At 40.6% G+C, this 15,489-nt stretch overlaps 1 protein-coding gene across 3 annotated transcripts in view; it reads left to right on the forward strand.

Annotated features, from left to right (window-relative positions):
- The first annotated feature begins 798 nt into the window (after positions 1-798).
- The window catches only part of RIC8B (RIC8 guanine nucleotide exchange factor B), a 111,466-nt gene continuing 96,775 nt past the window's right edge, over positions 799-15,489 (forward strand). For all 3 annotated transcript variants that reach the window (XM_081082848.1, XM_081082850.1, XM_081082849.1), the window contains exons 1-2: positions 799-1,280; positions 10,692-10,739. In XM_081082848.1, the coding sequence (XP_080938974.1) occupies positions 1,197-1,280; positions 10,692-10,739 (132 nt within the window). In that variant the 5' untranslated portion in view covers positions 799-1,196. The remainder of the gene's footprint in view (positions 1,281-10,691; positions 10,740-15,489) is intronic.

The following is a 15,489-nucleotide window of genomic DNA, read 5'->3' on the forward strand; positions in this document are numbered from 1 at the left end:
CAAAAGCTGACGGGATGAAGAAGTACAAATCGTTGGTTACAGAATAGCCAGAGGGCCCCCAAGTACAGCACAGGGAATACAGTCAGTACCATCCTAATAACTATGTACGGCGTCAGGTGGGTACGAGATATATCGGGATGATCACTTGGTAAGTTACGTAATGTCTAATCACGGGGGTGTACTCCTGAAACTCATACAATACTGTATGTCAACTGTAATTGAAAGATTCAAAATGATATTTTAAAAACGGTATTAAAAAATCGCTGGTCCCCCTTTATCTAGATAACTACCTGCAATTTCCCACACGACCGTAGCTGAATACATTACAAGACCGCAAACAAGGGAGGAAGGAAAGAATCTGACAGAGATCGAAACCGCTAAACGAGGAAAGTGGGAATTAAACCGGTGCTTCACAGTTCCCACCAAAGGGAGCCAGCTTCCGCGAATGACAACCAGTCCAACCAGCCAGGGCTCCGGCAGGACAGCCAGCTCCGTAAGGAACAAAAAGGAGGCCGGGCCCACGCTCAGACCCACCCCCTAACGGTTTCTTGGCCGCTGGCCTCCGGGCCCGTGGGACTCTTGTTTCCGGCCTCCACAGGACCACAGTTCCCAGCATGCCTTTGGAGGGAAGCCTTTCCCGCTGGATGACTACTCATCCCGGCATGCCGTTCGGCACTCCAGCATATTGGATGGGATCGTGGGATGACCCCATTGCACGCAGGGAGTTGTAGTCCACTCAGCTGCTGTCTCTGAGAGGGGCGGGGACGAGCCGGGTCGTTCTCGTCAGCTGAGAAGAATGATTCATAGAGGAGGGTCAGGTGGGAACAGTGCTGTCCGCGAAAGCCCACTTAAAAGGCTGGCTTCTTCGAGGGAGGGAGAGGCAGAAAAGCCAGCAGGACCTCGGGCCTGACCCCCCTCAGGCCGCTCGGCAGGCCTCGGTCGAGTCCTGGGCCTGGTCAGGGGCGGCCGCGGGACGCTGGTTGCTGGGGGACCGGTGACGTCGCGGGGTGAAAGTTGAGGGGCGGTGACGTCGGGCCTGCCCGGGCGGAGGCTGGCGGGTTGGAGGCAGGAGGGAGGGAGGGAAGGAGGGAAGGAAGGAAGCTGGGAAGGAGCGAGCGAGCGGGGGCGCGAGGCGTTTACCTGGAGGCAGCGGCTCGGGCGCGCAGAGCGGCCGCGGCTCCCCCGCACCTGCGGCCATGGATGAGGAGCGCGCCCTGTACATCGTCCGGGCCGGCGAGGCGGGGGCTATCGAGCGGGTCCTGAGGGATTACAGCGATAAGGTAAAGAGCCCTGGCCCCCGGCTTGCGGTGTGGCACCCCCGGCCGCCCCCCGAGCTTGCACGCGCATCCCTCCCCACCCCCTCATTCCGGGGATGCGCATCGCTCTCCCCCGAAAATGTTTCCGGCGCGGACATGCGTGTTGGTGCCCCCCAGCCTTGCCCAGCCGTGCATCCTGCACCCCCCTGCCCCCACTCCGGCGCCCACTCCTCTGATTCCGGCCCAGCAGCGGGTCCTGCGGTCCGTCCTCCCGAGCGCGCAGGTCACACCCCCGGAGTCCGTGGATGTGCCTCTGTGCCCTGTGCCCCACTCTTGGATGCATAAATGCACGCGAGGCTTCCTCACCTGAGTAGCATAAAAATATTTGCCTAACCTCGGACCCCGACATGCATAAAACGTTACCGGCCACGACAGTCGTTCTTTATGTACCTGTACTGTTTTCAAGGTGTGATGCCTCGTATGTGGTCTGACTTGATTCTCAGAGTGTTTATGGGGTCGATGGTATGATCCTCCCCATTTTATAGATGAGAAAACCAAGGCGCCAAGAACTGAAATCATGCCAAGGTCATGGACATGCTATGTTGTGAGTGAAGGTAGAATCCAGCTCCTAAACATACCTATTATTTGTATCGCATTAACAGTTTTCCCATCCCTCATCTCATTTAATCTTGACAGCAGTCCTGTGAGGTTTTATCTGCGTTTTGCAACTGAGATTCTTGATTGGTTAAGTAACTTGCCCAAGGTCATGGTTGGGAGCTGGGATTCCAGCCTTGGCCTTCGAACCATTCATTGTTCGTTCCCCTGTACTACTCTGCGGTAGAAAGGTATCTTGTTATAAATCCCAGCCACTTCTCTGAACCTCTCTCCTGAAACCGTTAGCTTTCCGTTGCTTATCCTTCCAGGAATTTTACATGCTCACTTCAAAAGGTAGCATACCACACCGTTATTCTTCCATTAAGAAGACTACTTTATAGAAATGACTGACTACCCCCTCTGCGAAAACACACCCAACACCAAGTCACACCCTAGATAGAACATCTTTCTTCCTTTTTTTTGCTTCCATTCATAATTTCCTCTTCTGTGTTTGCTATGTGCCCACCACTGCACTTTCATGCACTTTGTATTATTGAGCTGCCAGTATGCCATTTCTGCTCTGGGTGGAGATCCAGAAATAATACACCTTCATTCCCGCGTAACCTTCCCAACAACACTTGGAGGAAAGTGGTGGTATTCCCATTTCACAAATGATAAAATTTAGGATAAAGTTGCCCCAAATCCACACAGCCATTGAGAGATGGGGCCGAGATTTGAATTTAAGTTGTCTGACTACTGTTTCTACAGGACTATCCTGACTTCTTTGAGGTGATGCATGGATTCATTTCTCTTCATAGCTTAGCTCCTTCACTTTTGGATACACTTTACTATTTCCTGTTTACCTAATTTAGGAGGAATTCATTTAATGCCTAGTTGTACATATTGTGGAGATTATATTCATTTTACTTGATTTATAACTGCTCTCCAAAAAAAAGATTTGAAGCACTGCAAAGTGATTTTCAAAAGAAAGAAATACAACAGAAACCTTGCCATTGTGTTGAATGAGTTAGTATTTATCTAGCACTTACTGTATGACACATATCTAGCAATAAAGAAAACCTTTTCTTCCATAGGAAGGGAGGAGGAAAACTCTCTAACTGGACCTTATCACTGCTTTTCATATTCTTTCTCCCCTTCATGTCTAAACTGATTGGAACTCCAGATTTGCTTCCTCCAACTTACCTCTCCCTCTCCTTGATCTCCAGGTTGGTTACCACTCCTGGTCAAGTGCTGTCAACTTAAGTTCTGGACATCTCCAGCTCCCCTTTCACACTGGGGATGCCTTTAAAGTTGTAATGTTAAATATGTGTGGTTTTTTTTAATCCTCACCCAAGGATATGTTTTTTAATTTTTTAGAGGAAGGAAGGGAGAGAGAGAGAGGAACATCTATCGGTTGCCTCTACTACACACCCTGACCAGGGATCGAATCCACAACTTAGGTATGTGCCCTGGCCTGGAATCAAACCTCAACCTTTTTTGGCATATGGAACGACACTCCAGTCAACTGAGCCACCCGGCCAGGGCCGAATATGTATTTTTTAAAGGGGATATTCCTTAAGTGTTTGGGAGGCTTGAACTTTTTGGGCCAAGCCTGAAAATCTGACTTGCTCCAAACTGAGTCAGTTAGCTCCTTCAGAAAAGAGTTCTCATGTTTAATGCTGATTATAGTGCGGCCAGAAAGAATAGAAAAATAGGTGCAGAGAAAATAGCTGAATTTCACATTGGCAGTGGGACTTTGCCCCTCAAGGCAAAAGACATTGAGGCAGGTGAACAGGAAGGGGAAGTATGATTGCTGTGGTCCGGCAGTAAGAACGGGGAGGTGGAATTAAATTGTCCAGCTGGATGGGATATGGAACCTGAAACTCTGAAAAAGCTGGATACCTTGTGCTTCATTTTCCCTATCTGGAAAAATTTATTTTAAAAATGGTTAGAATAAGAAGTGGTTATGGGGGTTGAGGAGTCTAACCAAGAAGGGAAATGAATAATATGTAGAGAGAATGTAGTTCATTGTTTGGGTGATGTTCTTTATTACCTTATTTCTCTAATAAAGCCAGTCCTCAAAAGGAAGCAGTCAAATATAGTTGAATGAAGGTGGAATTTGGAGTCAGATAAATCTTGTTTTAGATCTGCCATTATTAGCTTCACAACTATGAATAAGGACCTGAGTCTCAGTGTCCTTAGCTGTAAAATAGGAAAAATATCACCTAAGTTATTTTGAGGCTTAAATTAAATGAAGTACTACTATAATGCCAAACACTGAGCCCAGTGCCCCTGGAGGCATTCACTCGGGGTGTTACAGTTTTGATGATCAAGGTATCAAGAAGTCCTGTGACCCAAGCACAGGCTCTTGAGCCAGACTGCCTAGACCAGTGATGGCAAACCTGTGACACGCATGTCAGAGGTGACACGCGAACTCATTTTTTTTGGTTGATTTTTCTTTGTTAAATGGCATTTAAATATATAAAATAAATATCAAAAATATAAGTCTTTGTTTTACTATGGTTGCAAATATCAAAAAATTTCTATATGTGACACGGCACCAGAGTTAAGTTAGGGTTTTTCAAAATGCTGACACGCCGAGCTCAAAAGGTTCGCCATCACTGGCCTAGACTCTTGATTCTCAATCCACCATCCCTGTGCCCTAGGGCAGTGGTCAGCAAACTGCGGCTCGGCAAACTGCGGCTCCGAGCCACATGTGGCTCTTTGGCCCCTTGAGTGTGGCTCTTCCACAAAATACCGGCTCTTTCACAAAATACCAACTTCTGCGCATGGGCCACGAAGTTTCAGTCGCACTGTACGTGCACACCCGCACGTGATATTTTGTGGAAGAGCCACACTCAAGGGGCCAAAGAGCCGCATGTGGCTCGCGAGCCATGGTTTGCCGACCATGGCCCTAGGGCAAGTTACTTTAACTTTTGTTGCCTCAGTTTATTCTTCTGCCAAACAGGGATAATAATAGTACCTACATGTTGCCAGGCTTAAATTAGTTATATGTGTAAAGCACTTAGAGTAGTGCCTGTCTCTAAGAACCCATAACTGTTAGTTTTTTAACAAAAAAAGGTAGGAATTAAATATGTGCCACTGAGTTGACCTAGTTGACATAAGAAAAATTAGGGAGTATACTCCAATCTTTCTCTTTTTCCTTGACCCTTGCATTTTCTGATGGGTAGCAAAACACCGTGTACCATATTTAGAGCAGCAGTTACCTGTCTGGCTCTAATTTCTAGTGTGTTACAGAGATTCTAATTTCCAAGCCTTCTAGCTTTTTTCACTGATCCTGGTTATCATAGGGAGAGGCAAGATCTATTTATCTCAGAAAAAAAAAAAAAAGATACTTGTCTGTTTCTCAAGGGCATAATGCAGGTTGACTCAGTATAGGAAAGTATTTTTTAAAAAGTATTAAAAAAATAGGAAAGGTGGTTGTTCTTTTTCCACTCTTCTCAATTCACCTGTTAACATTTATTGAGTGCCTGTTATCCTAAGTACTTTCACATGTCATCATATATAAACCTCTTACATTAAAACTTAGGAGGGAGGTGGAAGTATTCCCTTTTGGAAGAATAGGAAATTGAGGTTCCGAAAGACAAGTGACTATCTACGGCAGGGATGGGGAATATCCAGCCCGCGGGCCATGTAAGGCCCTCAAAATCATTTGGTCTGGCCCTGTCAAGGCAGGAGGGGTGAGTTAATTAAGTGTTTGACCAAATTAGCAGGCTAATTTTTAAGTTGATAATTTTGTATGGCCCCTGAATGATGTTATAAATATTCAAATGGCCCTTGGCAGAAAAAAAGTTCCCCACCCCTGATCTACAGGCTCAAGGGCACATGGCTAGATGTGGTGGACCTAGTCTTCAGATTTAATTTCTACGGCTCTTTTTCGCAAGGCCATGTTGCCTTTTCCATGTCTATTCTGTGTTTTTGAGAACAGAAGAGAGAGGTTTTCCAGTGCCAGTGCTACTGTTGAACCCTCATCACCTCCACTCCAGTTACAGAATGAGCTATTATGGGAAATATGTATTGAGCTAGTCTAAGCTGTCCAATCTCTTTCTTCTCTTTTACGGCCTATTCTGATAAAGACTTAATAGAGAAATTGGTTGCCATCATCATGATTATCAACAAAAATAGTGATCCAGGACCCCAAGATGCACAGTAGGATCATAGTTCTTGAATCACAGGATATTCAGACTAGAAGGAGTCTCAAAGATAATTGCATCCAACCCAACCCGCTCAGTTAGTAGGTGAAGAAACAGGCCTAGAGTCATCAACAGTAATGATAACCAGAGAGATGGTCTGGTGGCCATAGAAGATACCTGGCAAATGTTAGCCCATAGAGAGCTCCAACATGATTCTACATTCAAAGTATGACATGTTTATAGCCAAATGAAAGGTAAAAGTTATTTAAGATTCAGGCAGGTAGGTCTCCAAGAGTAGTCCTCATAAGAGAGGAAAACCACACTGATAGCAGTGAGGTCTTCATTTATGTGCTAGAAGAACCTGATTAGTAGGGACCTAATACTGGGACAGTTCTAGAAATATAGCCTCCACATTTGACTAGGGCAGTGGTCGGCAAACTCATTAGTCAACAGAGCCAAATATCAACAGTACAACGATTGAAATTTCTTTTGAGAGCCAAATTTTTTAAACTTAAATTATATAGGTAGGTACATTGTTATTAACTTGATTAGGGTACTCCTAAGGCTTAGGAAGAGCCACACTCAAGGGGCCAAAGAGCCGCATGTGGCTCGCGAGCCGCAGTTTGCCGACCACGGGACTAGGGCATATAAATATCCTGTACCATGTAAGAGGACTTGCTTTCCACCTTGAGGCTGAGTTCTGACTCAGTTCATTCCGCAGATATTTACAGAGGAGCATTTTAGTGGGCTGTTCCTTTGTTATACCTTGTTCGTATTTCCAGATGGATTGTATAATCGAAGTTACTGGCATTTAGTTCTAGAAGTACTCTCTATTTATGAAACACAGCAACACACACACCCCACCCCAGTTAGAGTAATTTCCTTGTATCGGTACCGTGGGAGTGTATCTTTAGAAATCTATGAAATAACTGTAGTTCCCTTGCCATAAGTAATTCAGTATTTGGGCACATCATAGGCCATGCAATGATGACAATAGTGGCCACTTATTGGACACCTGCTATGTGCAAGGTGCTATACATAAAGAAGGAAATTCTGACTGGTAGAAAAGTTTAGTAACTTGCTAATGAGTACGGTGTGTCACTGAGCTGTTGTACCTTACTAGATCTCTAAATTGAACAATGGTTTTACTCTTTAGTTTATATATGACTTGTTGCTCCTGCTTGTCTGGAAATAAAGTGTGTAGAGGTGAGGTGGCTAGTAGTTCTATAAAGGCATTTATAGCCAGAAATGTAGTTCCCTTCCTTTCAGCTGTACAAAGGAGGGGGAGAATAAAGGTTAGAGGTACTGAATAAGGTAGGGATGATCTAAGTTGGATAAAAGAACTTAGCCTTAAGTATCTTTGGATCCAAACAAGCTTAGAAGGCTGAGTTTCTGAGTAGATTGGCACATTCAAAATTCAATTTTATTGCCTCACATACCAATATACCTTCTAATTAAATTAAACCCTCATGCTATTTAGACAGGGTTCTTGAAAGCTTTTCTTCCTTTTTTTTTTTTTAAAGTTGTAGTTTTATGACAAGATCAGCCTTGCATTTAAAAAGCAACAGAAAAATTAGTCCTTGGTACCATTCTAAATTATTACCTTAAAAGATTAATTCTATGTAGAAACTGTTAAAAATACATTTTTATAACTTAATGGGTTTTTTCCCCAAAAGATTTCTTTTTTTGTCCCCTTACCATAAATGCTAAAAAATATTTACAAGAACCATTATATTGGCAACTAGGTACATTTATTTCAGATAGTTTATGGAATTCACATATAATGGCACAGAATAAGCTTTCTTGGTTTCTAAGTACAACTTATTTTCATTTGTATTGGATATTTACTAAGCTTCAGTTTACAAGCCTAGCCTGATTCTGGTACTTCTTTATCTTTTATCTAATGTTGGTTTTTACTAAACTTCATGTCTATAAATTCCTAAGTTATAGTCTTCAGATTTACAACTTCTTCCTTCCTTTTCTTCTTGTTCATTCCTTCATTTTTTATTTATTTTTTTATTTTTTTAATTTATTTTCTAATATATTTTATTGATTTTTTACAGAGAGGAAGGGAGAGGGATAGAGAGTTTGAAACATCGATGAGAGAGAAACATCGATTAGTTGCCTCCTGCACACCTCCCACTGAGGATGTGCCCGCAACCAAGGTACATGCCCTTGGCCAGAATCGAACCTGGGACCCTTCAGTCTGCAGACCGATGCTCTATCTATTGAGCCAAACCGGTTAGGGCCCTTCATTTTTTATTTTATTTTTAATCCTCACCTGAGAATATACTTACTGATTTCTCTCTCTCTCTCCCTCTCTCTCTCTCTCTCTCTCTCTCTCTCTTTTTTTTTTTTTAAGAGAGGAGAACAGACGGGGGCGGGGGGAGGGAAGGTGGGTAGTGGTAGAGAGGTGAGAGAGAAACCTCGATTGGAGGCCTCCTGTACATGTCCCCTACTGGGGATTGAACCTGCAACCTAGGTATGTGCCCTGATTGGATATCAAACCTGCAATCTAGGTATGTGCCCTGACCGGGAATCAAATCTACAATGTTTTGGTGTATGGGAGGGTGCTCCAATCAACTGAGCAACACCAGCCAGGGCTCATCTTTTATTTTTAAAATTTCCCTTTTAATTATAAAAAAATATACCAAAAGTGAGTTTTGTAAAGAAAATCACCAGAAATTCCATCACCCTGTACAGCTGCTTTTATATTTGCATTGTTCAAATGCATCCATATATTTCTGTAGATACTTTCGTCATAGACACAGAACTATAATTTGATGGTTTCCACTTAATGCCATCATATGAAATTTGCCATGTTGTTTCAGAGCTTTTTAGCCATCTTTTTAAAATTGTAATATAATATTCTATCAGGTGGATGCACAGCAGTTTAATTAATCTCATGTTATTGGATATTCAAGGCTGTCTCTTTTCTTCTATAATAACACTGCAGTGAATATGTTTACATATATAATTTTTCTCTCATTCTGGATGAATTTCATTAGGGTAAATTCTTAGGAGTAGAAGTTCTGGGTCAAAGGGGATGAATATTTTTATGGTTTCAAACATGTGTTGCCAAATCACTTTCTCTTTTAAAGTTTGTGTCAGTTTATACTGCTGCCAGCAATATCATGCTTGGATTATTGATGACCATTTCCCAGAGAGCTTTGTGTCTTCAGTCTTGCTCTCTTTTGATCTGGTCTGTAAGCTACTGTCCAAAATATTCCAGCATGCTCTACTGTTCACATTTTTTTCAGAGTCTTCTGCTGGATGCCTGTTACCTATCTTACAGTTCAAGTGTAAATTTTAAAATCCAGCCCCTACCTCCTGACATAATTCATTTTAATTTATGGTATGATTTGCATACCATATAAGAAGCAGTCTCTTTTACCTCTAAGTCCTCCCTCTGACCATTTCTTATATTCAGAACTTCTGCTCTATCAACATTTCTTCTCCATCTCATAAATTTAATTTCAAAGATTTCTTCTTCTACAAAGCTGTCAATACAAAACCCCTCTGTAATGATGATATCTTCAGTACTCGGTGTACTTAACTCCTGGTGGGTTGCCAGTAAATGTTTGTTAGTATGGCCAGTGAGGGAATACAAAGGAAAGGCAGAGAGATGTTCACTGCAGGCTTTTTTTTTTTTAAAGGAAAGCTTAGGATTCATAAAAGCACTTGGTTCTTCTGACTAAAACTTGAGAGGAGAATGAGGAATTTTGTGCTCTAGTTTTTGGGTACCATCACTCTTTCTGTGACAGTAGATAACTCAGCTTACTCCATCATCTATTTTAGCTACAGAGTGGAAAATACAGTGTTCCCGCCAGTCATTTTAGGAGTCATGACACTCTCTTCTCTTTCAGTTATTTTTCCCCTCAATATCCTTGGCATCACCATCAATATAACCCTGATGTTTACTGTTTAGTATGTGCCAGGCATTGAGATGGTGAGTTATATGCCATAGCTGTTTTAACCCTCATAGCAGCTCTGTGAACTAGGTACCCCCTCTTTTCACATGAGAAATTCAGTTATGGAGAGTTTGTTACTTACTGAACTAACTAGTAAGTGATGGAGCCACAATATTACACCCTCATTGTTACAGAATATTTGTCTGAATAGTCTCTTTTCTATTGATAATTATCTGATGATTTCTTATTACATATGACAAAAAAAGTACAAACTCCTCAGCAGCATTGGAAGGACCTTCCAAATCTCTATCCATTCTACTTTTCCATTCTCATCTTTCTTTACTCCTCCCACCCCCTAACATTTGTGCTTTCACTCTGACAGAGCTGCTTATTTCACAAATATATCATATCGTTTCTCACATCTGAGCCTTTGTTTCTATTCCTGCAATGCTTTCCATTTCCTCCTGGCAAACTTCTATTCATATCCCAGGGTCCAGTTCAAATTCTCTATACTACATGCAGAGCATTCCAGATTTCCCTGGGCAGAGTTAGAGGCTTGACACACTGTGCTCCTTGGTATATATTTCTGCTGTAGTCCTTTTATACTTCTTAAGATTATTTGCTTACATGCCGATCTCTCTTACTTTAATAAGAAAATTAGATATGATATGGGGAAGGCAGTATTTTTACAGAGACATTATATATTTTTAAACATAGCCAAAATTAAAAATATCTGTATTTAAATGACATTGTTTTCCTTTTTTTCCCTCCCTCAGCATAGGGCTACTTTCAAATTTGAACCAACAGATGAAGATAAAAGAAAGGTAAGCCTGTGTGTGTGTGTGTGTGTGTGTGTGTGTGTGTGCGTGTGTGTTTCATTCATGAACTTTCTAAACAGTGGACTTGTTTTCATCTGATGGTTATTTAGTTTTCAGTTTCCCTCCAGTTTGTTTTTTAGGAACTCTGAGAAGAAAGCAAGTTCCAGGTTTAGTACATGCAGCTCATTCCTGCTCCATCCTCACAGGACCATTATACTAGTACTTGGATAAGTTAGAGCAATGGGAAGGGTTCGTTTAACGGCAGGACAGCAGGCTGCCCAAAATGTTTTGCATTTAGCTTTGGGGAAACAGCTGTTCATACTGCTGCCCCTTAGCCACATATTGTTCCCTGTCTGACATTTATTTATGTTGCAGCAATTGTCTAAGTCACTTCAGGGGCATAGATGAAAGTGGAATCAAGAGACTCGCCAATAGAGGAATTATAAATGAAGGTGCATCAGAGATATGACCATGTAATGTGTGTTTACCTGTTGGGTTGCCTATTCTTGCTTTACTTAGTTGATTAGAGCATGATGCACCATTCTGTGTGTTTTGCTGGTCTGCGTACATCTATCCTTGCTCTATTACCTGCAAAGGCCAGATAAGAGAGCATGACTGAATCAGTGCAAACCTATCACTGCTACTGGAAAAATAGCTTAAATCTGTTGCTATTCTTGGTAGTGGTTTGATAATACCTTGTAATCAAACTTCTGTTCACCTCCACCTCCAAAATATAATGTCTATGTCCTGCTCATTTTACCTCTTATGATTTCTTTAGTCCATTCTCTCCTTTAACCCCTACCCTAATTCCAGCTTTCATCTGGATTACCGCACCAGTTTCCTGCTCTCTCTTTTTCCAGTTAATGTGCCCTTCCAGTCCATTGTCCATAAATCTAGAACAACAATCTGATCATGTTACTCCCAGCCTTTAAAACCCTTGAGTGACTTTTTTGCCTATAAAAGTTCAAGCTTCTAAACATGACATCCTAGATGCTTAGTGACCGGATCTCTGCCTACTTTTGCAGCTTACTTCTCTCCCTTATATTTTATGCTCTAGCAATATGAAATATTTCCAGTTACATACCACCCTTTCTGTTTCTTATTTTCTACCTTTGCATATGTTGTTTTCTACCTGGTTAATCCAATGGAGTTCCAGGGCACATCCTTCAGGAAGCCTCCTCTGGCATTCCTGTTAAGGTGAAGTATCCCTTTTCAGTAAAACTCTATGTAAATCTCTAACACTATGCTTATACATTGTCTCAAATATGTATCATTATTAGACCCTGATGACAGATATTATTATTTACCCTTATGTCCTTGACACCTAGAGTGTCCAGCACATAGTAGGCACTCAAAAATTATGATTGAAGGGGTGATATGGAATATAAACTTTGAAAGTTAAAGATTGAACTCTGATTTTCTTGTGGATCTGAACAGTGAAAATAAGATGAGAATTCCTTTTAGAACTGGGGTTCTCAACCAGGAATGTGCTATTTGGGGAACTTTTTGATGATAGCCTGCTCAGGGCTGACCCTCTATCTACTGAGTCAGAATTTGAGGCGTGGAATCCAGGCATGTGTATTTTTACAGATAGTCTTCAGGAAACAAGTACTTGCACATTTGGTGGGAATACAAAATGGCACAAATCCTGTGGAACAGAAACTGGCAGTATCTACCAAAATTACAGATGCAGTTTGCCCTTTGACCAGACAGTGCCACTTTTAGAAATCTGTTTTGTGGATAGGTTGAATTCAGGTAAACAAAGTTATTCATTGAAGCATTGTACATGGTAGTAAAAGATTGGAAACAACCAAGTGTCCAGCAATTAGGGAATATTTAAAGAAACTAGGGTATATTTACATAATGGAATACTATGATATGATAGAGAGAAGGCTGTGTGAGAGACAGACCATTATGTGCTAATCAGAGAGAGGGTTAAGTGAAAGAAAAGAAGCATGTTGTTAACAAGACATACTCATAATAGGTATTCAGATAAGGAAGACAAGTGCTATTCAATTAATTGAGTTGGGAGAATCCATAATACATCTAGATTTATGGTCCCTTGGGAATCTGGCGTTAGAATTTTTGGTGGTGCTTTTACTGACCAAAGTAAATATGCCCTAGCTGGTTTGGCTCAGTGGTTGGAGCGTTAGACCATGGACTTAAGGGTATTGGGTTTGATTCCCAGTCAAGGGCACATACCTTGGTTGCAGGCTGAATTGGTCAGCCCAGGTCAGGGCAAATAAGGGAGGCAGCCAGTCGATGTGTCTCTCACACATTGATGTTTCTCTCTCTCTCCACCCTCCTCACTCCCTTCCATTCTCTCTAAAAATCAATGGAAAAAATATCCTCGGGTGAGGATTAAAAATAAAAGTAAATACATTAAGACAGAGATCCCCTTACTTCATATAAGTTTCAGTTGAGGGGAAAAAAAACTTCCCACACAGTTATTAATAAAGCATGTTTATTTCCTATATGATAGTAGCAAAACCTAACGTTTTCAAAGTATTGTGTTTACTGCCTTTTAGATCATTGGAGATGGTAACGACTGTACTGGTGTTATTTTTAGTTCTAGTGTGCAGATTTCTGCTTCCTGGGAGTTCTGATATAAACAAATATCATTAGGGACCTAGCTAGGTAATCTTCATTAACGGAAAAACATTGACAAACAAAACAACTTCAGTCTCCAGTGGTTAAAACCATTAGTGACTCTTTCATGCCTAAGGCTCTAAAAAGAGTTTGAAATCCTAACTGTTGGACTGCTTCTAAAGGACCTACATCCTAACAGTTTTAAGTTCTCAGTGCCGAAAGACACAGAATAGTGGGCAAGTCTCCACATTAAACCCAGACTGAAAATAAGAGGAATTCAAGTTACCAGTTTGTTTTGCTACCCCAGTTCTCTTTTTCTCTTTCTTAAACATGTCTCTGGAGTCTTCATACAGTAGCTCCTTGGTAACTGCAGCACCCCTTTTGATAAACTACGGGTGCTGTCTCTAAAAAAACACACCTTTATTATGTAAAACCTTTGTGACAACTTAGAAGTAATTGTAAGGGAACAGAGCCTTTCAAAAAATAAAAATTATACTGAGATTTTTAGGAAATAGCTATAGACCCAATTTCTAACACTCATGTAGTGTTTTGCATGTTTACAAAGATTTGCTTTGTAATAGTAATGCACTAATGCTATAAGTGTGGCAAGAATGTCAACATCCCTATTTTATTGATATGAAAACACATTAATAACAGCTTGCAAAAACTCAGTCAGTAGTAAGTGGTGGAGCCTCAAATAGAGAACAGATTTTCTGACTATTGTGTGCGGCTCCTTCACTGCTCAGTGCTCCCACTCATTGCCACTTGAGGTGTATTTCATAAGGTTTGAAATTATGGCTCAATGCCTTGTTTTATCTCTTATTTCATATCTTGAGACACCATTTAGGCAACGAGACTTAAATTGGAAGATAACAAAGGAAATTACTAGGCATGCTTAAATTTTTCCAAATAAAGTCAGTTACAACTGCTAATGCTTGTGCATATATGCAAATAGTTCCAGGTGCATGTGGATCATTATACATTTGGATGTAAGCACCTGTGCTTACTGAAGCATTTGCTTTACATTTGCTATCTAAATTGGTAGACTATGATTTTCTGCCAGCACATAAACAAATATATCATGGAAATATGTAGGATGGGGATGTATGAATAATCTAAAAATTTACATCTTGAAGAAATGAAAGCTCTCAAGACCAATGGATTAGTACATAATTGCAATACATGTTGAAAAATACATGTCACAAAATGAGCAAAAGAATTATAGCTCTTTCACCTGTAAGATGAGAATATAACTAGATAAAATGTGGAAAACTTCAGTTGTTTAAGATAAATCTTTGTATATAGTAATTTTCCTCAAAAGAATGAAGTTAAAAATAGCCAAATTGTAAGCATTTTTCTTTATTACCTTCAAATTCACATAGGTAAGCCAAATTTCTGAGAAAGCAGAGAGTAATTGCTGAGCTGAGAATTCTTTGAGGACAAGCATGTGCTTGCTTACTTTGTATTTTCATCCCCCAGCACTGCATGTGGCACAAAATAGGCACCTACAGTATGAACACCTATTAAATGAATGAAAGGAACTTGGAAATTGAGTGGAGACCAGAATTCTTATGACATGCACATATTGTTTGGTGTTGAGTTTGATATTCTCTTAACTATACAGCAGGGTCTCAAGCACATCTCATAATGTTGTTTACTGAAAAAGCAGGATACAAGAGTATTCTTACAGTATGATCAAACCATGTATAAGACTAATAAAAGCTATACAAGAAAAGTGATTACAAGAAAATTCACTAAATGGTGACTATTTGAATATTATTACTGTGGTTGATACTTTTCTTTCCTGGCCTGTAATTTAAACTTCTATTATATTATAGTAGATTATAATGCTATAAAAATATGATAATATAATATGTGACATGTTATATATGTCACATATTATATTCTTTTATATAGTATGATTGGAGGCATAAGCAAAGACCAATACTTTTTTAAAAAAATATTTATTTTCTCTAAAATTGAGCCTTCTTGATTATCTTACACATTCCTTTTAGAGAAGTGGTTCTCAACCTTCTGGCCCTTTAAATACAGTTCCTCATGTTGTGACCCAACCATAAAATTATTTTCGTTGCTACTTCATAACTGTAATGTTGCTACTGTTATGAATCGTAATGTAAATATCTGATATGCAGGGTGGTCTTAGGCG

The sequence above is a fragment of the Myotis nattereri genome, assembly GCF_964212035.1.
Source record: "Myotis nattereri genome assembly, chromosome: 2".
Taxonomy (NCBI): Eukaryota; Metazoa; Chordata; class Mammalia; order Chiroptera; family Vespertilionidae; genus Myotis; species Myotis nattereri.